We start from the raw sequence: 25,623 nt of genomic DNA, 5'->3' as shown, positions 1-25,623 counted from the left end.
TCTCCTTCACTTACTAAAGGGGAACGGCACCCCCGAACTCCCCCTTTGCTTACCCGCTTTTTGCTCCCCTTCACCTCGCGGCGCGGTCACCCCTCGCGCTGCCCACCTCCAAGCAAAGCGCCGTGAAACTGCGCTGATTTGTCACTTTTTTGCGTTTTTTCCCACTTTTATCTTTTCGTATTTTTAAAGCCGAGCACCACCTTCCCTCCGAGCTCTTTCCCCCCCGCTTTTTTTCCCTTTTACCTCGCGCAGCACGAGTGCCCCTCACGCTGCGCACCCCCCCGGCCATCAAAGCGCGGAGCCTGGCGCATGCACCACCCCGGCCGGGCCCCCCCCCCGCTCGCCGCTGCCCCCCGCCTCGCCCCGGCTGCCGGCCCCTTCATGCTCGGCGCACGCCATGCCCGTGCCGTAGCCGGGGGCCCCTCCTCACGTCCCGCATGTTCAGGACCAAACGCTCGCTCCTCGTCCGACGGCTCTGGCGGAGCCGCGCACCCGGCGGCGGAGAGGAGGAGACGGGAGACGGCGCAGCGCCGGCCGAACCTCGGCCGCACTCATGCGGCGGGGGGAACCGGGGGTGCTGCCCGGCCAAACCCCCCCGCGGGGGCGGCCGGGGGGCGGCGGAGGGCGAGCTGAAGGCGCTGACCCACGCCGTGCTGAAGCGCTGCAAGGAGCGGCAGCTGGAGGGGCTGCTGCGCGCCGTCGAGTCCCGCGGGGCGGCCCGCACCCCCTGCGTGCTGCTGCCGGCTCGAGGGGAGGCGCGGCTGGGAGCGCAGCGGGACGCGCTGCCCGCGCTGCTGTGCCGGGTGTTCCGCTGGCCCGAGCTGCGGCACGGGGCGCCCCTCAAGCGGCTCCGAGGCTGCTGCCAGGCCGACGGCGCGGCGCCCACCGAGCTCGTGTGCTGCAACCCGCACCACCTCAGCCGCCTCTGCGAGCTCGGTAAGGGGCGATGGGCGGCGGGATGTGGGGACGGGGTGAGGATGGGGGCGGCTCTGATGTGGGGATGGAAGGTGGTCGTGGTGTTGGGTGGGGGTGGCGTTGAATTGGGCCGGGGGCTGGGGGTGATTCTGTCCGAGGGATGGGTGTCGTGGCTTTGTGATTCTGGGTGTCCCACATCCCAACGTCGTGTAGTGTGCGCTGGGAGTTGACAGATGGGGTATGTCCTAGGGGTGGAGTTGGTAGGGATGTGGGGATGGAGGTGGTGGTGGGGATGGAGTGTGTCCTGGGGTTTGAATTAAATTGGGATGGGGCTGGAGATGATGACATGGGGCTGGGAATGGAGTGTGTCCTATGGATGGGGTTTAATGGGGTGAAAATAGAGGTAGTGAAATGGGGATGGTGATAGTGATATGGGGCTGGGGCTGGAGTATGTCCTAGAGATGGCATTAAATTGGGATGAGGCTGAAGTGTGTCCTAAGGATGGGATATGTCCTAGGGTTGGGGTTTATTGAGGTGGGAATGGAGGTAGTAATGGGGATGGAGTATGTCCTAAGGATGGTATTGAGATTGGGCTGGAGAATAGTGATATTAGTGATATGGGGCTGGGGCTGGAGTATGTAATAGGGACAACACATAATGGGGTGGGAATGGAGGTAGTGAAATGGGGATGGGACTGGAGGTAGTGGTGGAGTTGGAGTATGTCCTAGGGATGGGGTATGTCCTAGGGATGGGGTATAATGGGGTGGGAACAGAGGTAGTGAAATGGGGATGGAGATGGAGGTAATGATGGGGATTGGACTGGAGAGGTGGGCATGGAGTATGTCCTTGGGATGGGGATGGGGTATAGTGGGATGGAGATGGAGGTAATAAGGGTGGGACTGGAGGTCCTGGTGGGGATGGCATGTGTCCTAGGGTTGGGGATGGAAGCAGTGGTATAGGGCTGGAAGTGGGATATGTCTTAGGGCTTGGGTATGTCTTAGGGATAAGGATGATGGAGGTAGTGATACAGGGCTGGAGCTGGATATGTCCTAGGGGTTGAGTATGTCCTAGGGATAGGGATATAATGGGAATGATGGGGCTGGGGTATGATGGGCTCCTGGGACTGGGGCTGGGGTATGGCCTGGGGATGAAGATGGTGCTGATATGGGGATGGGGTCAGGAATGAGCTATGGCCTGGAGCTGGGCTGTGGCCTGGGGACAGGGATGGAGGTAGTGATATGGGGATGGGGGTGGGTTATGGCCTGGGGCTGGAGTGTGGGGTTGGAGGGAGGGATATGGGGATGGGGCTGAGGTATGGTCTGGGAATGGGAATGGAGGTAGTGATGTGGGGATGGGGTCAGGGATAGGGATGGGGTTGCAGATGGAGGTGGGGATGGGTTATAGGAATGCGGTAGGGAATCAGGTTGGGGTCATGAATGGGGATGGGGTTGCAGATGGGATGATATGGAAGTGGGGACGTGGGAGATAGAGATGCAACCAACTTCTTTCCCTTAGAAACCCAATATCTATAATAATTCTCAGCCCCTCTAAAGCTTTGAGGTGTGGGGCTGTGGGAAGGCAGTGGGGATACTATTAGCTTGTCCCGTCTGCATGATGATAACATAATAGTCATATAAAAATCCCCATCTCCAAAACTTTGAAATGTGGGATTGGAGACGCTGCCAAGTTATTCCTCCTAAAATAAAAAACCCTTAAGAATGATAATCCTCAATCCCCCACAAACTTGAGGATGTGAGGATGGGATTGTGGATGGAGGTGGGGAATGTAGGAATGCGTTACGAATGCAGACAACATTTCCCACCCTAAAATCCCAGGAGAAATGATAATTTTTTAAGCCCCCAAACTTGCGGTTGTGGGGTTGGAGGTGGGGGATGCGGGGGATGGGGATGCAACCAACTTATTCACCCTGAACACCCGATTAAAATTACAGTTCTCAGCTTCCAAAAACCTGGGGGGAGGTGGGAGTGGGTTTGGGGATCATAGAATGGTTTGGGTTGGAAGTGACCTTCAAGATCATCTAGTTCCAACCCCCTGCTGTAGGCAAGGATGCAGCCAATGTAGAAACAATAACAATTCTCCCCTCCACACCGAAAAGAAACCAAAACAACTTGGAGATATAGGACTGGGGTAAGGGACGTGGGGAAGGACATAGGGAATGTATGAATGAGGTCAAGAATACAGCCACCCCCACCCCCCCTTCCCATCCCCCCTAACAAAAAAACAAGTATTAAATCCCAACTCCCCACGTGGGGTTGTAGGGATGGGGGATCCCTCCCCCCCCACCCCCGGTCTCTTCGCAATATCTCCTTTTTTCTCCTTTTATCCCCCTTTTCGGTGCCCCCCCCCCGGCCCCATGCCCCCCGCAGACGCTCGGCAGCGCCGGCGCCAGCGTCGCTTTGTTTACCCGACGGCCGCCCCGTCCCGTCCCGTCCCGCCCGGCTCAGCGCCGGGAATGCCGCTATCGTATCGTCTATCGCCTATCGCCTGTCGTTCTGTTTGTTCTTTCTCATGGCACAGCTTCTCATTCTCTCGGCTCTTTTTCTCCTTGCAGAGTCTCCCCCTCCGCCCTACTCCAGATATCCCATGGATTTCCTCAAGCCGACGGGTGAGTGCAGATACTGTCTGCAGGGAGAGGGGGGGAGGGGAGAAAGTGGGTTAAAATGGGAGGAAAATAGATTGAAAGTGAAGGATGGATGAGTTGGAAATGAGGATAAACGTGCCATATTAAGGAGAAGGAGTGGATTAAAAATGAGGGGATATGGGTTAAAAACAGAAGGCTGATAAAAAATGGGGACAAACAGGTGAAAAGTGGAGGAAAATGTGTTAAAATTTAGCAAACTGATTAAAATGCAGGGAAATGGGTTAAAATGGGGAAAACTGGGTTAAAAATAGGAATGAGTAGGTTAAACTACGGAAAATAAGCTACAAATAGGGAAAATTGATTATAATAGGGAAAAACCAATTGAAAAATGCGAATAAATAGGTTACCAATTGGGTGAAAATTGGATAAAAATGGAGAGAAGTGATCAAAAAATGTGGGAAAGTGCATTAAAAAGGTGGAAGACTGGATTAAAAGCGGGGATAACCAAGTTACAGATGGGGAAAATGATCAGAAATTGGGGAATATTGATTAAAAGTGGGAATAAGTGAGTTAAAAATGGGAGAAAAGGGGTTAAAAATGGGAGAAAATGGATTGAGAGTGGGGATAACCGAAGTAAAATGGAGGAAAACTGATGAAAAATGGGGATAAACGGGTTAAAATGGAGGGGAATTGAGAGAAAACAGGTGAAAAATGGGGGAAAATGGCTTGGAATGGGTTAAAAATGGGGAAGGCTGATTAAGAATGGAGGAAAATGGGTTTAAAGTGGGGATAAACGGGTTAAAATGGAGGAAGAAGAGCCATTTCTGGTTAGAAACGTGGGGAAGGCAGCACTGCCTTTGTCACTGCAGCTTTGGGGGCTGCTGTGGGACCTTGGCTGCCCCCCCCAAGCAGTGGGGTGGGAGGAATTTGGTGATGGCTGGGGTGATGGCTGCAGCTCGCAATGAGATGTGACACATGGGCTGGGGGAGGCGTGCAGGGCTGCAGGGGCATAATCCCGTGCTGTAGGCTTGGGAAAATGAGGAAGAGTTGTTAGGGAGAGTCTGGAAAAGGGGTTTTTGCAGCACTGTGTTGGTTGTGGCTGGGTGTTGGGGTGGCTGAGGACCCCCAGCAGCAGTTCTGTGTCAGCTCCTGCTTGGCAGCACGTGGGGCTGAGTGGGGTCAGGCTGTGAGTGGGGGTAACCTGGGGGAACCCTCATCCCTGTGTCCTCACATCCTTCTGTCCTTAGAGGTGAGCGTGGCTGCTCAGCGCCCCGTGGTGATGCCCCTTGGCAGAGCGATTTCAAGATGTGTTTTCGGAGAGCAGCACTGGGTTTTTATTACAGTTTTGCCTACAGTTTGTAGGGTTTATTGCCTTTTTTTTTCCCTTTTTTTTTTTTTTTTTTCTTTTTTTTTTTTCTTTTCCTTTTGGCCTTTTGGAGAGCAGCTTCCTGCAATCACTGCTCGGCACTTCCCTGCCACAATCACTGCTCGGCACTTTTTGGGCCTGGCTGCTGGAGTTGGGATGAGCCCCACGGGATTGACTGGAATTGGCCTTTTCGTTTTCAATTGTTGTGGGTTTTTTTTTTCTCTTCAGAAAATGAATGAAGGAAGCCCCAGTGCCTTGGTGACCTGGGTCCCATGGTGTCCCATAGCACAGGGATGTTTTGCTATGGGGTGAAAAAACACGAGTGGATTAATGGAGGAGGGGGTGATGGGAGGCTCAGCATCCCATGCCCTGAGGTCTCTGTGATGGGTGGTTTTGGGGCAAGGCAATGTGATTTCACCTGGATAAGGAGATGCTCCCCATAGGAGTGTGTGTGATAAGGGCCTATTCCTTGGTAACCTTTGTTTCTCCCCATCCATGGGATTAAAAGTGCTGTGCAGACGGCTCTGCCCTGATGGGTTAATGCTGGGATCAGTCCATGAGCGAGGCTGAACTGTCCCGTCTGCCTCCACCAGGGCCTCTCTCTCAGCAGCCCGGCGACATATTTATTCATTAGCAAGTGTTGACATAAGGTAGCAAAATGTGTGTAAACAGCAGAAGCCGCAGAGCAGGAATGTGCCATTTCGAAAGGAAAAGTGATGCGGATCAGCCAATAGGAAGTGATTAACGCTGCCAATCGGAAGCGCGGCAGCAACTGGGTTACTCACCAAAAAGCCTTCTTTTTTTTTTTTTTTCCCTTCTTTTTTTTCCTTTTCCCCTTTGAAATAAAAGCCCATTTGGCAGTTGAACTGTGACCGCGGGGCGCGTGGAGCTCGCGGTGTGTCGGTGCAGGTGGTTGGGGCTTCCTCTGCAGCTCGGCTTGCACTGAGCCATAGGATTTTGTGTCCCAGCATCCATCCACCTCCTTGCTGCTCCCTCTGTTCCCACCTTCTTGATGTGGTTTTTGGGTTAGGTCAGTGCATGGCAGTGGGAGAGCACAGTGTTGTTGACCTGGCGTGTCTTTGGATGCAGTGCAGGACCTTGGTGCCTTCGTTGGTCATTGGGTAAATCAGATATTGGATACCCAATATCTGGGTAAAAGGCAGCATTGTCTGGGGAGGTGGGAATGTGCTCCCAGTGTTTCTCCATCATAGAATCACTGAGGTTGGAAAGACCTCTGAAGTGAAGTCCAGCCTTTGACCTGACCCCATCATGCTGACTTATAGAGTCGTTGAGGCTGGTAAGACCTCCAAGGTCATCATGTCCAACCATACCATGATGATGGTGATGGAAATATGGAGCTCTGCGTGCCCCCTGTGAGCCAACATGGGTTCTGGTGATGGTGTCTGCTGTGTTGTGGGATTGGCACATTCTTGTTAGTGGTGGAGGTTCTGAGGGGCTGTGCCATTGGCTTGAGGGAGCAAGGCTGGGGCTGGTGTGTTGGAGCTGTTGGGGTGGATTTGATGTTATTACAGTTGGCTGTTGTCCGTACACCTCAGGGTTGGTCTAGATGATCTCTTGTAATCCAAGACATTTTCTGCTTCTCTACAGCTTTGCATAGAACAAGTGCTGTGTCAGGTGTGAGATATAATCCAAGCCAGTACTTTATCCCATGCTTACATGGGACAGGAGCCACTGGGATGTTGGCAGTGCCCCCATGGCATTGGTGGGAGCTGGAGGTTGGGTAGTGTCTGGGTCGGAAGTGGCACACTGTGAGAGTGGGATGTGTGAGTGTGAAGCAGTGATGAAGGGGTGCTGTGCCTTTCCTCTGTGTGTTTCGTAGTGTTTTGGAAGGCCAAAGGTCTCATCAGGGACCTGTGGGATGGTCCTGTGTGCAGACCACATCTGTAACCACAGCTGTAACCTGAGCAGCTGAGGTTGTCTCAGAGACACAGCTCAGGGGATCTTCTGCCTGGGTTGGAAAGGGTTAAATACAAGGAGGAAAAAAAAAAGAAAAAAAAAACGCAAAACCCCACCAAAAAAAAAAAAAGAGGCAAAATTCTTTAAAGAACAGCAAACACTTGAAGGCATTTAGAGAGTGTATAGTGTGCAGTGTTTCACAAGTAAGTCCATTTCCTGTCTCCTCTATTGTTTTCAGCGTGATTAAGTGTATCCTGTTAAACTGTATATTCCTGTGAGGGCTGCGACTTCACTCTGATAAAAGGAGGTTATGCACACAGCGATGGGTTTTTTTTGTTGCTGCTGTTGTTTTTAATTTCATTGAGATTTCAGGGATGAAGTCTGGAGATGTGACTTATCAGTAGGAAAAGAGCATCTGGGCTCTCTTGGTGGCAGCCCTTGTGTTGAGATAGAGCAGTGAGCAAAGGGATGTGGTTAGGGATGTCACCCTGATGAGGCCAGATTCTTCCAGCAACCTGCCAAAGGACTGAATGATCTGTGAGGGCCCTTCCAACACAACGTGTTGTGATTCCATGATCTTACAGAGCCCTTCCAGCCCAACGTTTTGTGATTCCATGATCTGACAGGTCCCTTCCAGCCAAACCATTCTAGGATTCTAAAAACTGAGGATCTGTGTGAACTTTGTGGGTCTTCCTTCTTGCCTCCATCCCCTTTCAGGCATAGTGTTGCCTTGGGGTTGTGTCCCCCCTGGCTGTGATGATAAAGCTGTAGGATCAGGGGACTGGTGTTGGCTGTTGTCGCCTGGAGCAAGGAGAGGAGATGCTTGCATGTCTGGGGATGGGGAGGTCCAAAAAGTTGGGGTTGGAGAGGTCCAATACCCAAGCAGTGCAGCACAGACTTAGACCAATGAGCCGCCTCCTCCCTTTCAGTGGCTCCCACTTTGGCAAGCTCAGATGGTGACTGCTTTGGTGCAGAAAGCCACAATTTTGGCTGCTCCATCACAAGGATGGCCTGATGTCCTACCCTGGTGACTCAGATGGAGAGGTGGCCGCCAGTCTGTCATTTGTTGCCGCGCTGTAATCAGCACGGGGCCAGTGATTAAGTGCTGTGCAGAGTCTTGATTGAGGTGATGAGTTAGGGTGGATGCCTCTTGATGAACTGCCGTGTCTGTGCAGCCAATTAGTAATCGCTTCCTGTTGAACGCTTCGGAATGTGCACACTGCTTGCAGCTTTGCTTGGAGCCTGCAGAGTAATGCATGTACACTGATTCCTTTTTCTTTCCCTCTGCTACAGCAGGTTGTCCAGACTCTGTGCCTTCCTCCACTGAAACAGGGGGAACTAATTGTCTAGCCCCTGGGGGGCTCTCAGGTAAGACATTTCTCCTTGACCCTACTTGATTGTCTCTATTCGTGTCCTTTTGGGTGCCTCGGCCAAAGGTTTTGGGGGTGCGTTTCATTGGGAAGAGTGTGCTTCGAAGGAGAATTTGGTTTAATTTCACATGCAGAGGATGTGTTGAAATGCCAGGGAAAGCTGTCTAGCCCCAGAAGTTGACGTTTCCTTTGTATTCCAGCCTCATGCCCCATTGATTTTGGAGCGAGGTGTGCTGGAAGGTTGGAAGGTGTTGGCGTTGCTTTGGTCGGGTTCATGTGTTCTTGAAGCAGTGTGGTGTCCTTTGCCTGGCAACGGTGGCAGTGATGTCCTGTCCCTGGGACAAGAGCCATACCTGGTCACTGCCTTGGGCTCTGCTCTTCGGGGTTCCGGCACCCGATACTTCATGCATCTCCACAGAGCATGTTGAGTTTCCCTTGTTTCCCCACCTCCCACCTCCTTTAGCTTGCAGGTGCCGTCACACAACGTGTTGTTCAGAATGGTTTTCCCAATCCTCCTTTGTTTATCCCAGTGTGTAAAGCCCCCGTTGCCCTCCTATGTCTGCGGTTGGACTCTGTGCGTTGACGTTGCCAGGATTAAAGGAGTTGTGCTAAGTGTCTGACACCATGTACCTGCATGTCCTCACTGTGTTGGGAGGTGCTTCCTTTGTTGGGTTGTCCCTCTGATTTACGGTTCATGGAGCATTGATGCCCCACGTTGCCCTGAGATGGAATTCCAGAAACACGTCGGCTGTGCGCACGCGGGGCCGTCCCTCTCTCCAGGAATGGTGTTTGGTGTGGATGCCTTTAAGCTAGCCCCGTTTGTTTTTCTTTGGGTGTAATGTATACCCCGGCTGTCATCTGAGAGGGGAGCATATTGTTTGTCCAAGGGCCCTAATGAGAATTAATCAAACAGGGGGAGAGGGAATGCAGCAACTTGTCGTTTTTAGCACTGGGTTTTCCTCTTTTTTTTTTTCTTTCTTGTCATTGGAGCCTTTGGCTTTGAGGAAGAAAAAAAAGAGTCTGGAAAAAAAGAAAGGAGCTGAAAAGCAAAACAACACAGTAAGGATGTTGTTAGATAGTTTTGTTTTGGTTGTTGATTTTATTTTTTTTTTCCTTTTTCCTCCTGAAATGTGCCCGTTGCAGAGGGGAGGAGAGAGCTCAGTTCCACAGGATACCACATGAAATAAGCAGAGGAAGCACTCGCTTTTAGCAGGGGGCTTTCTGCAAGGGCCGGCGATTGATAACATCTCGTCTGGCTGCTCTGTGCTGGAGGGAAGGAGGGAGGGGGCCTGGGCTGCAGGAAATCACCCGGCGCGCTCCCCAGGGCTGAGGAGGGGGGGGGAGTTGGTTGGTGAGTGGGATGCACTGGGATTGTGATGAACAAACCCCAAAAAGAAGGCTCCTACCCCCCTCATCAAGTGCAATTTTTTGTTTTTATTTTTTATATCCCACACATTTGGATTTATTATTATTGTTTTAAATCTAAGGTTTCCTCCCCACCAAGAAAAAGAAAAGAAAAGCCTGGAAACAGACCCTTTTATGATCATTGCTCACTCTTTTCCCTCCACAAATGTAATTGTAGCCATTGAGCTTAATGAGGAGCTGATAGGAGAGTTGACTCAGGAGGGACACGGTTAGCTACACAGGCCGTGAAACAAAGCCGAGTGCCTCCACATGAAAGAGCATTTGTTTTGCATTTGCTCTGATTTACTGGCATCCCCGCTCCGTGCACAGAAGTGTAGCACTGAAAATTCCCAACTGGAGGGACCCAGTCGAGAAAGGAAAATAAACGCTGCTTGCAGCAATTCTCTAAAGCCAACTTACTCCTTTTTATTTTTCTTTTTACCCCTGGCATATTTAAGTTAGCAGAAGTGTGTGTTTGAAGGGGACCTTAAGGAGTCAGGGCATTCTCGGTGCTCTTTAGGGCAGACAAGGGTTGCAGGATCCCAATGGAGAACTGCATCCTTCTCTGCTCTTGGAGATCCCAGAGCTTGTGGTGGCCTTGCAGTGGGGGGCTTAATAAAAGTGATGAAAACCCATTTTTGTGGGTTTGGAAGCTGGGCCAGGAGGAGTGTGATGGAGCACATTGTGAGTGCAAGGACCAAGTTGGATGCGGTTGGGTTACAGTTGGATACTGGGTGGGTACCAAGTTGGGGAGCAGTTGGGTAGTGGTTGGGTACTGAGTTGGGTACAAGTTGCCTACCAAGATGGGTAGCAGTTGAGTAGAAGTTGAGTGCTGGTAGGGTACCAAGCTAGGTATGAGTTGAGTAGAAGTTGGGTACTGCTAGGACACCACATTAAGTACCAAGGTGGTTACCAGTTGGGTACAACGTTTGGTATCAGTTGAGTACCACTGGGTACCAGTTACATACCAGATTCGATAGCAGTTGGGTAACAGTGTCAGGCAGCGGATGAGTGGCCGCATGCAGAACCACAGAGGGATGAATGGGAAGCTCAGGGTGCCCTCCTATGAGGTGGAGTTGTGTTTTCGTGTTGTCAGCAGCAGTGTGGAAGGGGACAGAGTGCGAGGGGTGGGGACAGAGGGAGGGGACACGGCCACATGGTGCCTCTGTGACCTAGTTGGCTTCAGTTGTAAATGGTGGGGGGTGGGGGGGGGGGAAGAAAGAGAAAAAAAGGGTGGGGATAAGGTTTGTTCCAGAGGTTAGAACCAGAGGAGAGAACCTGTGGAGCGTGTGTGCAGCATGGCTGGGCATTGTGCAGCATCAGCACAACCACGTCCCCTCATGTTGACCCACGGCGCAGCCCTGGCTCTCCCCTCTCCAGCTCTTGTCCCCCACTGTGCTGCTTTGTGTGGGACTTCCCTCTTTTTTATCACTGTTTATTTCTATGGGTAGTTCTTGCGTTGGCCACCAGGATGGTTGTTCTAGATGGTCTTCAGGATCCCTTCCAACCCAAACCCTTTCTGGGTGCTCCTCATGTTGACACCTAGAGAAAATATCCAGTTGGGGAAAAAAATAATTCCTGCAAACAGGAGGCAGAGGGAGGCTCTTCCTGGGTTTGGAGCTTGCTCCCAGCAGATGGGTTTGGTTAGTGCTCTGCTTCCAAACAGAGCGCGTGGGGGTGGCTCTGGGGGGATGTGATGGGCACAACACCCCGAGCAGCCCCAGTTCCAAGTGGGGAGGTCCCAGTGTAGGGGTGGGATCTCTGTGAGATGTTGGAGGAGATGGAGAAGGCCAAGTGGAGGTTGGAGGCGGGGAGCAGACGTGGTGTGGTCTGATGGAGCATTTCCTTCAGATCTGCTCTGTCTTGGCGACGTGAAACTGAGTGACATTTCATTATGGGATGGTGGGCAGGCCTGGAATGTTGCACTATGCCTCTGATCCCCGCTGGTATCTGCTCTCAGGGAGCAGCACCTTGCCCAGACCCGCAGCTATCCGCCAGCAGTCCCACGTGGCTCCGGTCCCCCCTTCCACCTCCCCCAGCACAGGGTTTATGGCCTTCTGTGAAATGCCTTTATTTACAAACGGGCATCCTATTATAATCTGAAATTGAGACATCTTCCTGTGCAGCTCAGGTTGTATATTTGTCCCAAGGATAAACAATTGCTTGGAATTATATTTTTTTAATTATTATTATTTTCTTGGGGGGGAGAGGTGGGTCAGTTATTCTTGATTTATTTGTGAGCTTACGTCTTCCTTTTAAATTTCCTTTTTTTCCCTTTTTTTTTTTTTTTTTTTTCCTTTTTGGCCACATCCAACGCTGCATAAAGCTGCTGCACCCTTTCCTCCTGAGCCTCCCAGCAGAGCGTTGGCCCCATGCTGCAGGGCGGAGGTTATCAGGGGTTAATGCAGGATGACAGCGCTGGAGCCAGCGTGCTGCAGGCTGCCTGCCAGGCGAGGAGCCTCGGGCTGCTCAGCATCAGCTGACCGCGGCACCGACGGGCTGGCACCGACTGCTCCTCTGCTCAAGGGGGGGTTGGTTCTATGGGGCACTCAGCCTGTGGGAGCCCAAAGGCAGTCAGCAGCCGAAGGGGGGTGTTGGGGACATGGGTAATGGGCATGGTAGGTGTGGGTCAACAGTTGGACTTGATGGTCTTGGAGGTCTTTTCCAGCTCTGATGATTTTGTGTATCTGCTTAGTGGTCACTGGGCATGGGAGTGGTGGGTTGTTGGTTGGGTTTGGGGATCTTGGAGGCCTTTGGTGGCTTTATGACTGAGTGGGCACGGTGGCGATGAGTTGAGAGTTGGACTTCTTGGAAGTCTTTTCCAACCTTAATGATTGTATGAACCTCTGAATGGGCATGGTTGGGGTGCATCAGTGGCTGTAGTTGGTCTTGGAGGTCTTTCTCAGCCTTAGTGACTAGGATGTTCCCCAAGATGTTCTCCCGGGATGGATTATAATCCAAATGATGGGAATGCATCACCCCATCCCACTTTCCCAATTACATGATGACCTTAAAGATTATCAAGTCCAACCACAACCTGAACACAGTACCCTGACTCTTAACAACCCTCTGCTAAATCATGTCCCTGTGCACATTCTGTGATTCTATGTGGTTTTGGGGCCATTGAGAATTCTCCTGTAGCCTGGAGCTTTTGGGGGGAGGAAGGAGGGTAGAAAAGTGGATTTGGAAGCATGGAGCCGGGGAGGGGTGTGTGCCTGCACTGGCAAACAACCCAAACCACTCTCTGCTTGCAAAATAAAATGTCCCAGTGAGTGGCGGAAACCCGATCGTTGGGGACACTGAAACCGAGACAGGACACAAACACTCGTACAGGGCCGGAGCCATTCCATCCCCACTGTCTGCTTGCAGGTATCAGTTACACTATGGGAACAGTGACAGTAACCCCACACACCGACCCACCATGGGTCACTGGGGCTGCGCTTCCAAACACCAGCACTGCCAGCATGGTGGTTGGGTGTGCATGGCAAACACAGGAGCATGGGGATGCATCGGGGTCCCCAAACCCCTTCATTGACACAGGGCAAACACTGGGAGCCAGGCTTTGTATGGTGCCAACCCCCGGCAGATTGAATGACCCACGCCGCAGCCTGGCCGCCCGCCCACTGTCACAAAGGAGCTTCCTTCCCAGTTTATTTTCAGCGCAGGGATATTATTAACTGCTGAGGCACGGTCTCTGTTTTAGTGTCGCCGTGCAAAGTAAAAAAAAAAATCCACTTCACATGTACAGCCTTCTTGTCCAAATCCCATTGCTTTGTCACCAAACGGCCGCTGGCTGCTCTTTAGGAATAGGGTGGCACTGGGAATATTGGGAATGCCACCCGGTCTGCCCTTCTCTCTCATTGCTTCTTGCTTTTATTATTTTTTCTCACTGGTTTTCGGGTCGCCGTTGAAGTGCGTGATGATAACTTTCACCCTGTTAACGAACAGGAAACATTGGGACAGGGCAGGAAATTACATCAAGCTTTAGGTGAAAAGAGCCAAGAAGGGGGAAAGGAAAAAAAAAAAATTGCAAGAAAACAGCGTTATTAGTGAAGGGAAGAAAGTGCCAAGGAGGAGGAGAAAGGAGAGGGAAGCAGAGAAGGAGGGGCGCAGCCCCACGGAGCGCAGCTTGCAGCTGGAGAGCTCTTATTTTATTTTCATTATGTTGAAAAATATTTTACTAGCGGGGTCACCTCTGCCCGTGTGCTCCACCTCGGTGCACGGAGGGATCGTTTCATGGCTGCTCTCAGCTTCCTTCCCCAAACGGTGAGGCCAGGGAAGCTCTTGGCTCAGAGGAGAGTTTTGGTTTGGCTGCTCGGCTCTCCAAGCTGGTCCCCACCCAGCGTCATTATCTTGGTTTTAACTTGCAAAAAGGTTAAAGAAAAAAATAAATAAAAATAGAGAGGGAGCAGCTCTGCAAGAGCTGGCTCAGCCCTTCTCTACCCTTCTAACCTCACTGCCTAGGCTCCAGCATGGCTCTGGGTCCTGAAGTTGAGTCCATGGTGTTGGAGGATGAACCTGGGGGTGGAGATGAGCTCCTTCCCTTGTGTCCCTCATCCCAGCTGGTTGGGGGAGTCAGCACCTCATTTCTTGCCCATTTTCCCCCGTTGTCTCCACTCCTGGTTTCCAAAATCTGCTGTCCATTTTTCCCCATTTTCTCCTCAATCTCTTCTCCTGCTTTCCCATCCTCAGTGTCCCCTCACTGTCTCAGATCACAAGCACCCATAATCACCTTGGAATTAGAGCGGGGCATCCAGCATGTGTCACAACCCTTTTCTTGACAGCCTCCGTCCCTGCAGGTGTTTGAGAACTGATGGGGGTGGTTTGGGGTTGGGCTTTGGGATCTGGAAGGTCTTTTCCAACCTTGATGATTTGGTGACTGTACGACTTCCATTGACGTTTTAGGGTGAAGCACAACCCTTCATGATCTTCAAATGCATTCTCTTTGTGGGGGGCAAATGGGAAGGCAGATTTCTCCCCAAAACAAAGGGTTCCGGCTGTTGGGCTGTTGGAGTGTTGTTGAAAGCACATGCATAGATGTGCACATAATAAGGGAGCCGGAGCTGATGAATAGTAATTTTCTTTCTGAATAGATTCTGTTTGTAGGGTTGCCAGTGCTGATTCAATGAGCGCCAGCTCACGGCGGTGTGCCTTGTGGCCACGTGGCTCCACGGGGCAGAGCTGCTTCATATCCCATCCCATCCCCTCCATCCCAAACCTCTCAGATCCCCATTTTTAAGGCTGAGATACATTGATCTGGGGAGGTGAGGGAAGTCCAAACACCTTCTGCTTTTACAGCCGGGGGAGTTGGCTCTTGCTCTGTTGACTCGCGCTGACGAAACCAATGGCGCTGCCTTCAGGATGCTACAAATTCCTGGGATGTGCCACTGGTGGGAAGGTCCTGGTTACTGCATAGGGAAATTCCATAGGCTGTGGAGCCCCGTGGGGTTGCTGCGCTCTCAGTTTGCGGGGCAGGGGACTGAATAACCCCATAAAGCCATCCTGTGGGCAGGAATCGGATAGCAGCAGTTTTATTTGGAAAAGGAGTGGGGAGCTGAGGTTACATCACTGTGTTTGAAGCGATGGATTCGTTTTCTTTGGAAGCCGGGCTGAGACGCTGGAGCTCACGAGAAGGAACAAACCCATAAATCTTCACGCCCAGAGCCCTGCGGGTTCGCTGCGCTTTGTCACAGCCCCACAAGAGCCAGCGTGGAAAATTGTGTTGCGGTGTCACCGCCGTCACCTTCTGGGGTGGGAGGAGCAGGGTTTGGGGCTGGGGGGATGGCACGGTGCATGGGATGTGGGGACAGGTGACCCCGGTGCCACTGTGCAGCTGGGCAAAGCCACCTCCAGCACGGAGCAAGCAGCTGTTGGGGGTTCTTCATCTGGGAGCAAGCAGGTTTTGGGGGGAGGTTCACCCAGGAGCAAGCAATTTTGGGGAGTGGCTGTTGGGTTTTTTCACCCCTGGTGCTTTGTGGCTCAGGACAAGCTGCTGGCCCCAGCCACACCAACCAGGGGTGCCAGCTCCATTGCAGTGCTGGGAGGGTTAATTACTTAACGAACGTAATATTCTCTCTAATTGCTCCGCATTATTAATCCCAAGCAAAGCGAGAGGCGCGGGGAGGGCTGTATGGCTGGGCAGCTCCCTGCCTTGTCAGCTCTAGCCAAGAACCCTTCATCAGCCCTCAGTCTCTTGGTTGGCCAACATGGGGGTTCCGTGCAGATCCATCCATCCGTCCGTCCATCCCCATGTCCCATCTCCATTGAGCACCAGGGCTGTGCCACGTGCTCCTAGGAGCGGCCGTGATTAGATTACGGAGGCAGACAGCAGTAATGATTAACTCGCTCCGTCTGCGCTCTGTCTCCAGTCTGGCGCGGGGTGCTTTTCCCCCTCGCAGGGCCCTGGCCCCGCGGCGGCGTTGAGGCTGTAAAGCCAGCCGAGAGGAATGAGGGGGGGAGAGGGCCGCTCTGCAGCGGATCCGGGAATGGAATTTATTGGCAGGAATGCAGTAAATGCTCCAAATGCCAACCCCGCTCCACCGTTTTCATAATGGTTACGCAGCGGGGCTGGCGGGGGCACGGTGGCGTGAAAAGGACTTTTGTTCCGCGTTTCCATGTTTTGCAAAAGCCTCTCCCTGCCCTCTAGGAAGGAACACAGCGCAGGGTGGGTGGTGGGCTTCTTTTTGTTTTTGTTTTTATATGGTTTTTTTTGTTTTTTTTTTTTTAAGGGAAACGTCTGTTTTTGCTCCTGCAGTAACTTGGGGGAGAGCTGCAGGTCAGCGTGTTGTGGGGAGGGGATCTCTGTGTGTGTGTGTGTGTGTGTGTGTGTGGAATGCACTCGGGAACAGATCCCAGCACACATCTGGGTGTTGGGTATCCGTGTGGACATGGTGCCCTGCTCTGCTCCAGGTTTAGGAGGGCTTTTACAGCCCTTCTACCAAGCAGCCCGTGTAGCTCCGTGTTGTCGGTCTGGGGATCACACATGGGCAGCCCCCATATCCCTGCGCTGGAACCCAGTTCCCCAAGTTGTGGGTCACAGTTGAGTTGGTGGTGATGGGTGGAGGTTGGGCTGGGTGGTCATAGTGGTCTTTTCCAGCCTGAATGGTTCTGTGATCTGGGAGAGATGGGGGCTGTGCTGGGGAGGGCCATGACCTGCCAAGTCTTTGGTGGCTGCAATTCATGCCTGTGCTGGAAGGGTGATGGGCAGGGTGCTGTCACCAAGGTGGGAGTTCTGGCAAGCTCCATCCGGGCTGGTTTGTCAGGAGCCAGGAGCTCTTTGTGTGCTGGTTTCTCCTTTCTCTGAAGGTCTCTGGGTTGGGTTGAGGTGCAGAAGGGGTGTGCCCTGCTGGATCCTGGAGGGGAGGTGTTGGCTCACCAACGGGGTTGGGGGCCGGTACCACCCCCCATTGGTTGGTGTTGAAGGAATGTGGCGCACAGGGACATGGTCATTGGGCATGGTGGGGGTGGGCTGGGGTTTAGTCTGGGTTGGTCTTGGGGGTCTTCTCCAATTCTAATGATCCTATGGTTCTTTTTAGGGTCATGATCAGTGGGTGTGGTGGTAGGGCTGGTTTGGGGTTGGCCTGGAGGATCTTGGAGATCTTCTCCAACTTCAGAGGTTCTGTGATTCCATATTTACTGGGGTTTGCTGAAATCTCCCTTAATGGCATTAAAATGGGGTCTCAACTGCTTGTACAGAATGCACTGCTGGATCATACTGGAGCCCTTGGGATGCAGTAGTACACGAATTGTGCCAGAGGGGTCTTGGGAGAGCGTTGCATTCGGATGCAGCACATCTTGTTTTGGCTTGAACCCCCTTGGACATTCCTTCCTATCCTGGGGGTTGTCCCTGTCCCCATGGGGGAGCCTCCTTCCCACCCCATCCGGGCAGGTCTTGGTGCATGGCACAGGGGGGAGGAGGGATTCCCATTCTGGTGCTTTGAGAAGAAGGAGCAAAGTTTCCCACACCTTTGAGGGGTGCAGCAGGAGAGGCAGATAAAGAAGGTTCTTTAAATTAAAACTTCAAAAATAATTAGGCTGACTGTATACTAAACAACAGCAGAGAGGCCCATTTACTGTAAATATTATGAATGGATTTGGCTGCCTTCTCCATCCCCGCCCTTCCTCTAAGGCTTTTCTCTGAGCTGAGTCGAAATTCGGCCTTCAGACAGCGCACTACTCTATAATTTGCATGGCTGATGAGGCCCTGAGCCTGGTGCAGAGGAAGCTGGAGTCAGCTGGCTCCGCTCTAACCGCTGCAGACGGCAGACGGGCGCTTCTGGGGTGTGCATGGGGATTTTTTTCCCCTTGTGCTGCAGCAGTGGCTCAGCCCAGTGGCTTGGAAAGAAAATGGGCACAAAGAAGGGTTCTTCTCTTCTCGGGTAATTTTTAGCCATGGTAATTGATTAATCGCTGTAATTAGACAGTAGCAGTGACTAATAGGATGTTTGTGAATCAGATTTCTGGGTTGGTGGACTCGATGAACCCAGCAGTTTCACTTGTGTTCTTTCTTTGCTGTCCCATTAGTGTGCATTGCAGGGTTTGGTTTCTTCCGTCTGTGCTTGAATTGAGCCCCAGTGTTTGGGGACAGGTTCCAGCTGGGCACTCCGGGAGAAGGGTGGCCCACAGTGCCCTACATTGGGCTGGAAGCCATAGGAGATGTCCTCAGGGACCCGCTCTTTCCTCTTCCCACCCCATTTTTGTCCTGATTTCATGAAGGAGTTTTGCTGCGCTGGTAAAGGTGATGGGATTTCTTGCTCGGGTCCCCATGGGATGCCTGGATATGGAGTTCCCATGGGATATGGCACAGAGTGCTTCTATTAATGCATCACACGCTGCTAAATGAGTCTCAACCGTAGCCCTGCTTGGAAACATTGGGAAATCCCAAACTCTGTCATGCTTCTGTGAACAAAACCTGTGAGGGTATGGATTTTGATACAAGGTTGACTTGTTTTGCTGGGATCGAGGAGCCATTAAAACATTGGGGTGGGCAACTCTCTAATAAATTAAATAAACCATCTGAAGGCTCTTTAGCCGGCATCATTGCTGTATAGGTTGAGTCATAAGAACAGCCTAATTAGATAGAGACACAGCCCGTAAACCGTTGACAAAGGTCTAGCCTGTCTATCCGCGGATTAAGGGCTCCCTAAGCACCCACTGACACGATGGGCTGGAATGGTTCCTGAAGGGATGTCAGGGTCTACAGTGTCAATAATCTGCAGATTAAGAGCTCCCAAAGCATGTGTTGGTCTGACTGAGTGTTGTGGTGTTTTAGGGCCTCAACATGTTTCCTTGTCTGGGGAGGTTGTTGCTGTGGAGTGGAACACATTGAGGATCTCTCAGTTTGCCTTACAAAAGCCATGCCAGCCATCAAAAGCAAGGGAGCTGATGCACAAAAGGGTTGGGGTAAACGTTCCCCTGGGCGGTGTCTGCCCACAAGCTCCAGGAAAGGCACAAAGACCCTTTTCTGCAGTAGAGCGTGCCCTTTAATTTGGATTTCTCTTTGCTCTTGCAAGTCATACCTGGAAATCTGTCTTTGAAGGACTTTTCTAGACTTTGGGGTTTTTGTTTTTGTTTCTTCCCCCACCCAAGGACCTTGCAAGTGGCCTGGGAGGGAGGAGGGAAGGCATGCTGCCTGTTCCCTTAGGTTTGACTAGCTCTGGGCTTGCTTAGTGTTCTCCTTGATTAAGTTCTCAGTGTGTCCTTGAGGAAGGGCTCTGCCAAATTCGTCCTTGTTCTGTCCCTGCTGTCTAACCTAGGTGTCTCCATCCCTTCCATCTCAGTGAGCAGCAGAAGAAGGGGGGATGGCCCAGCCCCTGTCTCACCAGTGCCACTCGAGGTCAGGCAAAGGGGATTACTGGCTATGATGTGCTGAGCTCTGTCTCAGCCTCAGACCTGGCCAAATGACACACTGTGCTGACACCAGCCCAGACCTTTTTTTTTTTAAGCTCAGATGCCCCTCCACGTGTGCTGACATAAAGGAGGAGGAGCATTTGCTTCATCTGGTCTCAACCCTCAGTGCATGTGTTAATTTATCTGCTGCTGTTGTTCCCAATGGGTTACTGATCATGGGTCTGGGGTCACCACCTACCTATTCCTGTTGCGTTATGGTCATGGATATAGGGCCTCTACCTACAGTTCCCATTGGGATATGGTTATGGGTATGGGGCCACCACCTACCAGTTCCTGTTGGGATGCTGGTGTTGGTTATGGGGCCACCACTTGAGTGAGAGCACCCCAAAATGGGCAGCCTCTTGGTGGGAAATCCCAGCCCAGGCATCTGAGAGGAATGCAGGAGAGGAGAGGGGTGTGGTGGCAGGAAGAGCATGGAAAGACCCTTCGGGGCGCAGCTCTTCAGCCACGTCAATCTCTGCAGTTCAAACACTTCTGCAGTTGGGTAATGTAATTAACGCATAGTTGTAACATCACTGGGAAAAGATCCAATTAGGGGCATTTAAAGGCCTAATCAGGAGCAGTGGTATTCCCAGTTCCAAATAGCAGTGACGATGATGCAGATAGCTCCTGACTGGATCAGATGGGAGCAGCTGGGCTGGCCCACAGCGCAGTGTGTGCTCGGCTTGCTGTTTTCATTAGAAGTCGCTTGATTACAGGAAAACCTTTAGCTATGTCAAAACAAAACAGAGCAAAACAAAAGCTCCCCTTCCCACCTCCCCCCGCTGGTGTTTGTGAACTTGGCACCGAGACAGGGCTGAGAGCTGGAAACCTACAGAGGCCTTGGCTTCTCTGCCTCTGGGCTGCAAAAGTTGCTTTAAATTCCACCTAAATTCCCTCCTCTGAAGAGAGCTGAGGAGTCTCAGTTCTTCCACAGTGAAAAAGAACTTTTTCTTCCTCCTGCCCTCATTTTCCGTTATTTATTTGTTCTTTACAGTAAGTTTGCACAATGGCCTTGGTCCTGATGGGCCCCCAGGCAGCTGTCGTGCGGCCATAGAAAATAATAATAAACCACCGATAGCAGCGAATGGAGGGGCACTTAATAATGAAATGAGGGCATGCATGTTTCCAGCATTGAGCAGCAGCATTGTTTGCTGGGATGTGGGAGTGCTCGGAGCTCGCTGGGACTCCTCCAGGCATTTAGCTTTGAAGGGATGTGTGTGCTCCAAGGAGCTCGTAAAAGCCGTGGTTTTAACTCAGTACGAGAATCCTAAAGAGCTTCTCAGCCTTTGGCATCCTGGCTGTGCAGCAGCCCTGGTGGCCTGAGGGAGATGTGGCCACAGATTTCCCAGGATTTGGCATCTTTGTGCCATTTTCCAGTATATATATATATATATTTATATGATATATATATATATATTGCCACTAATTTCCCAGCATTTGGGGTTTTGTATTGAAAAGTTTCAAAGATTTTCTTTTTCCCGCACAAATTTGCCTGAGTTTGTGTTTTTGCATTAGTTTGCAGTAGCGTTCACTGCTGAGAAAGGGCCTGGTCCCAGCCATGGCAATGGTTAAATTATGGTAGGTGGCATGGAACCATGAGATGAACACAGTGTGGTGTTTTGAGGGTATTGTTTGAATCATAGAGTCATTGAGATTGTACCTTTGGGACCATCAGGTCAACTCATCCCCACCATGCCCATGCAGTTATAGAATGAAGGCTGGAAAAGGCCTCTTAAGATCAAGTCAAACTACTGACTCCCCATCCTGCCCAGTCATGGAGTCATAGAATCATTAAGATTGGAGCAGATTTCTAAGGTCATAAGTCCAACCATCAACCAGTCACGACTGTACCACAGTGATCAGAGAAACACGAAGCTTTTGAAGACCGCTAAGGTCATCCATTCCAACTGCTGACCCTTCATCACCATACCCACTTACAGAGTTATGAAGGTTGGAAAAGACCTCTAAGATCCCCAACTCCAGCCCACCCCCACCATTCCCACTGACTGTGTCAACAGTTGCCTCATTTCTATAGTTCTTGGCCACCTCCAGGGCCATCCTCACACCTCATTATGCTTGTGGCCATTGCCACAGAGCATAGAGAGCCTTTTGGGGATCAAATGTTCGTCAACAGCATCACTTCATCAGCTTTTTCTTCTTTATTATGACCTGCTCTCTTGCCCCGGTGACGCCATTGGCTTTTCCCATTCATTCATTCAGTGGGAAACACCGGTGCCAAAAAAAGAGGGGAGCAGGGAGGTCCCGGCAGTGGTGAGAAGCAGCACCATTGGGGCTGGCAGAGGGCCTGGCCTTGTGTGATTCCCATGGCTGCTGGAACAGACAACCCAGCCAAAAGTGGAGCCCGTGGGCGGAAGGCGCTGTGCCGTATTTACACCGCGCGGTCCAGAATCCCGGATTACCTAAGCCTTGTCCGTGAGGTCTGCTCACCCCATGCCATTGAAAACCCGAGTGGGATTCATTCATGAGCTCCAGCCTTCCACAGAGCTCTGTTCATTCATCGCCAGGGCGGTTGGCTTCTGCTTTTTTTTTTAATATATTTTTTTAAAATGCAATTAAATACCTCTTTGTACACTGGGCAGAGCCGCTCGTTAAGGGGTCTTCTCAAACGCAGGCTCAAACAGGGGGTGAAAAAGGCCTTTCTGCCCCTATTCCCCCCTCCCCGCCCACTCCTGAAAGGGATGCTTTTATGTTAAAGAAAATAAACAGAGGGATTTTAGCGGGGTTCAACAGCTTCTACAAAATTCCCTCCACTGCTGTAAAGCAGAACGCGTGTGAGCTGCAGTGGCTGCACTTACTATGGGGGATAATGGCGGGGGGGGGAGAGTCGGTGGGGGTTGGATTTTTATATTTATTTATTTTTACAACCTAGCTTTGCTTTCCCGACTCTCCAAGCAGACGGCGAGTTAAAACATCTCAAAATACCAAATATAAAATGAAAAAGTAAATAAAAAACAAGCCCATGGGGAGGGTGCGGCAAGGGGGGGCGGGGAGGGCATAGCAGCATTTACATCACCCCACATGGCTCTGGTTTTTGGGGGAAGGGGGAGTGGAAAAACACCCTCCCAGGGGTGTTTCTTGCTGCACCCCTCCCCTCCCAATCCCCCTGGGACACTCTCCCTATGGGGCCATGACCCCCCATGGCTGTGTGTGACTGCAGAACTCTGTTCCTTGCTGGCACTGAAATGAGGAAATAATGAGCACTGCGAGGCTGCCGGTTCTGGAGCTGCTTTTTATTGTTGTTTTTGATATAAAAAATGCCTGTGCTGGAAGAGCAGCAAGAAGTCATAGGTGAACGACACAGAAAATACTGAAGATAGTGACATTAAGGCTTGGGGTGGGGTGTGAGGGAAGGGGGGTGCTGCTGGGTCACCCCCATACTTTCCTGCAGCCTGGTTGCATGTTGGTATTTTTAAGTGCAGTTATAGAGATGAATGGTTCCCAGGTCCCAACATGGTCCAAAGGCCATGAGGGATTATAGAGCAGCACTGGGTGCAGATGCTGCATTGAGGAAGGGGGTTTGGTGCTACTCAGCCCCCCTGGCCCCTTCCCCTGATGTCAAAACCCCTTTCCAGAGGATGGAGTCAAGATAAGGGCAAAGGGAACTAAGTTTTGGGTGGCTTTTGTGGTTTTTGGGGTGGCTTTTCTTAACAGCACACAGCTTCTGGCCTTCACCCTGCTGCTATCCACTAGGTTCACCCTCACCTGGCTCCATGAAAGCCTCAAAATGGGGCAGCTGAGCCCAGGGGTGGTGTCCTTTGAGCTGCTTTTGGAACTATGTCTTGTTTTATCATGCTGCCTCTGCACAGTGGGTGATAATTTGTTCCTGGAGATGGACTGTAGGGTGTTTGGTTGCACCCCTGGTAGGCTCAGTGATCATAGAATCATCACAGAACAGTGGAATCACAGAATGAGGACCTTGAAGGTCATGGAACTGGAGGATGGTTTGTTTGGAAGGGTCCTTGAAGATCACAGAAGTGGAGAATGGTTGGATTGGAAGGGACATCAGAGATTATGGATGGATTGGGTTGGGTTGGAAGGGACCTTAAAGACGCCCAGATTCCAACCCCTTGCCATGAGTAGTGCCATCTCCCACCAGGCCAGGTTGCCCAAGGCCCCATCCTGCCTGGCCATGGGCAACTCCAGGGTGCTGAGGTTGTCAGGGTATGTGTGGAGAGCACCGTGAAGGGGTGGAACTCATGACATTGCATCACTTTGGGATCCGAATGCCCCCACAGTCCTCATTTTCTCCATCTTTTTGTCTCCCCCCGTAGATTCACAAGTTCTTCAGGAGTCAGGGGATCACTCACACTGGTGCGTGGTGGCATACTGGGAAGAGAAGACGCGCGTGGGTCGGCTGTACTCTGTCCAAGAGCCCTCCCTGGATATCTTCTATGATCTACCTCAGGGGAACGGCTTCTGCCTCGGGCAGCTCAACTCGGACAACAGAAGCCAGCTGGTGCAGAAGGTGCGCAGCAAGATCGGGTACGGCATCCAGCTCACCAAGGAGGTGGACGGCGTGTGGGTCTACAACCGCAGCAGCTACCCCATCTTCATCAAGTCGGCCACACTGGACAACCCCGACTCCAGGACGTTGCTGGTGCACAAAGTGTTCCCGGGTTTTTCCATCAAGGCTTTTGATTACGAGAAGGCGTACAGCCTGCAGAGGCCGAACGACCACGAGTTCACGCAGCAGCCATGGACTGGATTTACCGTGCAGATCAGCTTTGTGAAGGGCTGGGGCCAGTGCTACACCAGGCAGTTCATCAGCAGCTGCCCGTGCTGGTTAGAGGTTATTTTTAATAACCGATGACACGAGACGGAGCGGACTCATGACATTTATACTACTTTGCTGCTATTACTTCCTTCTGAGTGCTTGCTTTTCATGCAACCTTTTTGTTTTTGTTTCGTTTTGGTTGTTGTTTTTTTACCCCCCGCCACGCATCTCCCCCATTCTGAGAAATAGCTCGTGGAAAGATTTTCGCCCGGGTATTTTGATAAATAGAGCTATTTTTTAGAAGTGCAAACGACCAATAAGGAGGGCATGTGGGGCAGATCACATATGATAATCATTTCCCACTTCCCAAAGGATTATCCTATGTGATGAGTGGGTTGGGAGCCACTTGCTCTTGGGTAGCGTGGTGGGATCCCTGTATTTTTCATGCCCTCCCCCCATCCCAATGTTGGTGACACCCAACTGATAACCCCTCCCCAGCAGCGGTGCACAAACTTCCCACCAGGTCTTACCCCACCTGTGTCGTTTTTGCCATTGAGTTTTCTCATTGGGTCGTCGCTGTTGTTGGGTTCACATCCCACCCGCCCATCTTTCCATGGTGTTTTATATCATCAAGGATTGATACAAGAGGAGAAAACAACAACGAAGAAACCACGCGTGGCCCACGCTTTGCAATTGGAGCTGAGTTGTGACGTAAGCCTAGGGAATAAAAAACAAAACAACTACAAAAAAAAACAACATGAAGCAAAACAAAACAAAAACAAAAGAAATATGGGGAATATAAAGCGTCGAGGGTAGTTGGTCTGTCGGAACCTGTTGGATCAGGTTATCCCAGTGCCATCGTATCTGGAGACGCCGTTGTGCTTTCATTTCTTCTTGAATTCATACACACGTATGATACTTTTACACTGTTCTTAGCTCAATGAGCATGTTTAGACCTTAACATAAGCTATTTTTCTAAGTACAAAGGTTTAAATGAACAAGAGAGCATTCTCATCGGAACTTTGGCATCGTAGTGCTTTGGAAAGAAAACACACAGACACACAAAAAAAGGACTTCTTAAGAAAAAAAAACCCTGAGATTTATTAAAGAAGAGGAAAAAAAAATGTATTTTATGTTATATATAAATATATTATTACTTGTAAATACAAAGACGTTTTATAAGCATCATTATTTATGTATTGTGCAATGTGTATAAACGAGAAAAATAAGAGAAGATGCACTTTGCTTTAATATAAATGCAAATAACAAATGCCAAATTAAAAAAAAAAAAAAGAAAAAGAAAAGAACATGAGATTGGTGGTTTTTTTCTATGGGTGTTCTCATCCAGATGAATGTTTTGTTTTGTTTTGTTTTTTTCTAAAGGATTTTATGTTCCATGAAAAAAATAAAAACATACACTTGA

The 25,623-nt window shown here is 51.0% G+C and overlaps 1 protein-coding gene across 2 annotated transcripts; it reads left to right on the top strand.

The window, feature by feature from the left end:
- Positions 1-25,623, top strand: SMAD7 (SMAD family member 7). 2 transcript variants are annotated; one of them, XM_015887223.2, is made up of 4 exons: positions 1-936; positions 3,488-3,541; positions 8,097-8,168; positions 23,758-25,623. In XM_015887223.2, exons 1-4 carry the CDS (start codon positions 438-440, stop codon positions 24,294-24,296), a joined length of 1,164 nt encoding a protein of 387 aa, XP_015742709.1. In that variant the 5' UTR covers positions 1-437; the 3' UTR covers positions 24,297-25,623. The 2 variants fall into 2 exon arrangements, with proteins under 2 accessions (XP_015742709.1, XP_015742708.1); XM_015887222.2 differs by having other exon boundaries at positions 8,094-8,168.

The sequence above is a fragment of the Coturnix japonica genome, chromosome Z, assembly GCF_054131305.1.
Source record: "Coturnix japonica strain WE chromosome Z, WE-NBRP24, whole genome shotgun sequence".
Taxonomy (NCBI): Eukaryota; Metazoa; Chordata; class Aves; order Galliformes; family Phasianidae; genus Coturnix; species Coturnix japonica.
Note: the sequence above shows the minus strand (reverse complement) of the source record. Positions and strands in the feature narration are given on the sequence as shown.

What these genes read in the sequence shown, in the direction of transcription:
- SMAD7 (XM_015887222.2), top strand. Translation starts at nt 438, where the DNA reads ATGTTCAGGACCAAACGCTCGCTCCTCGTCCGACGGCTCTGGCGGAGC. An exon ending in CAGCCGCCTCTGCGAGCTCG is followed by an intron (nt 937 to 3,487) that starts GTAAGGGGCGAT and finishes TTCTCCTTGCAG; the next exon opens with AGTCTCCCCCTCCGCCCTAC. An exon ending in AGCCCCTGGGGGGCTCTCAG is followed by an intron (nt 8,169 to 23,757) that starts GTAAGACATTTC and finishes CTCCCCCCGTAG; the next exon opens with ATTCACAAGTTCTTCAGGAG.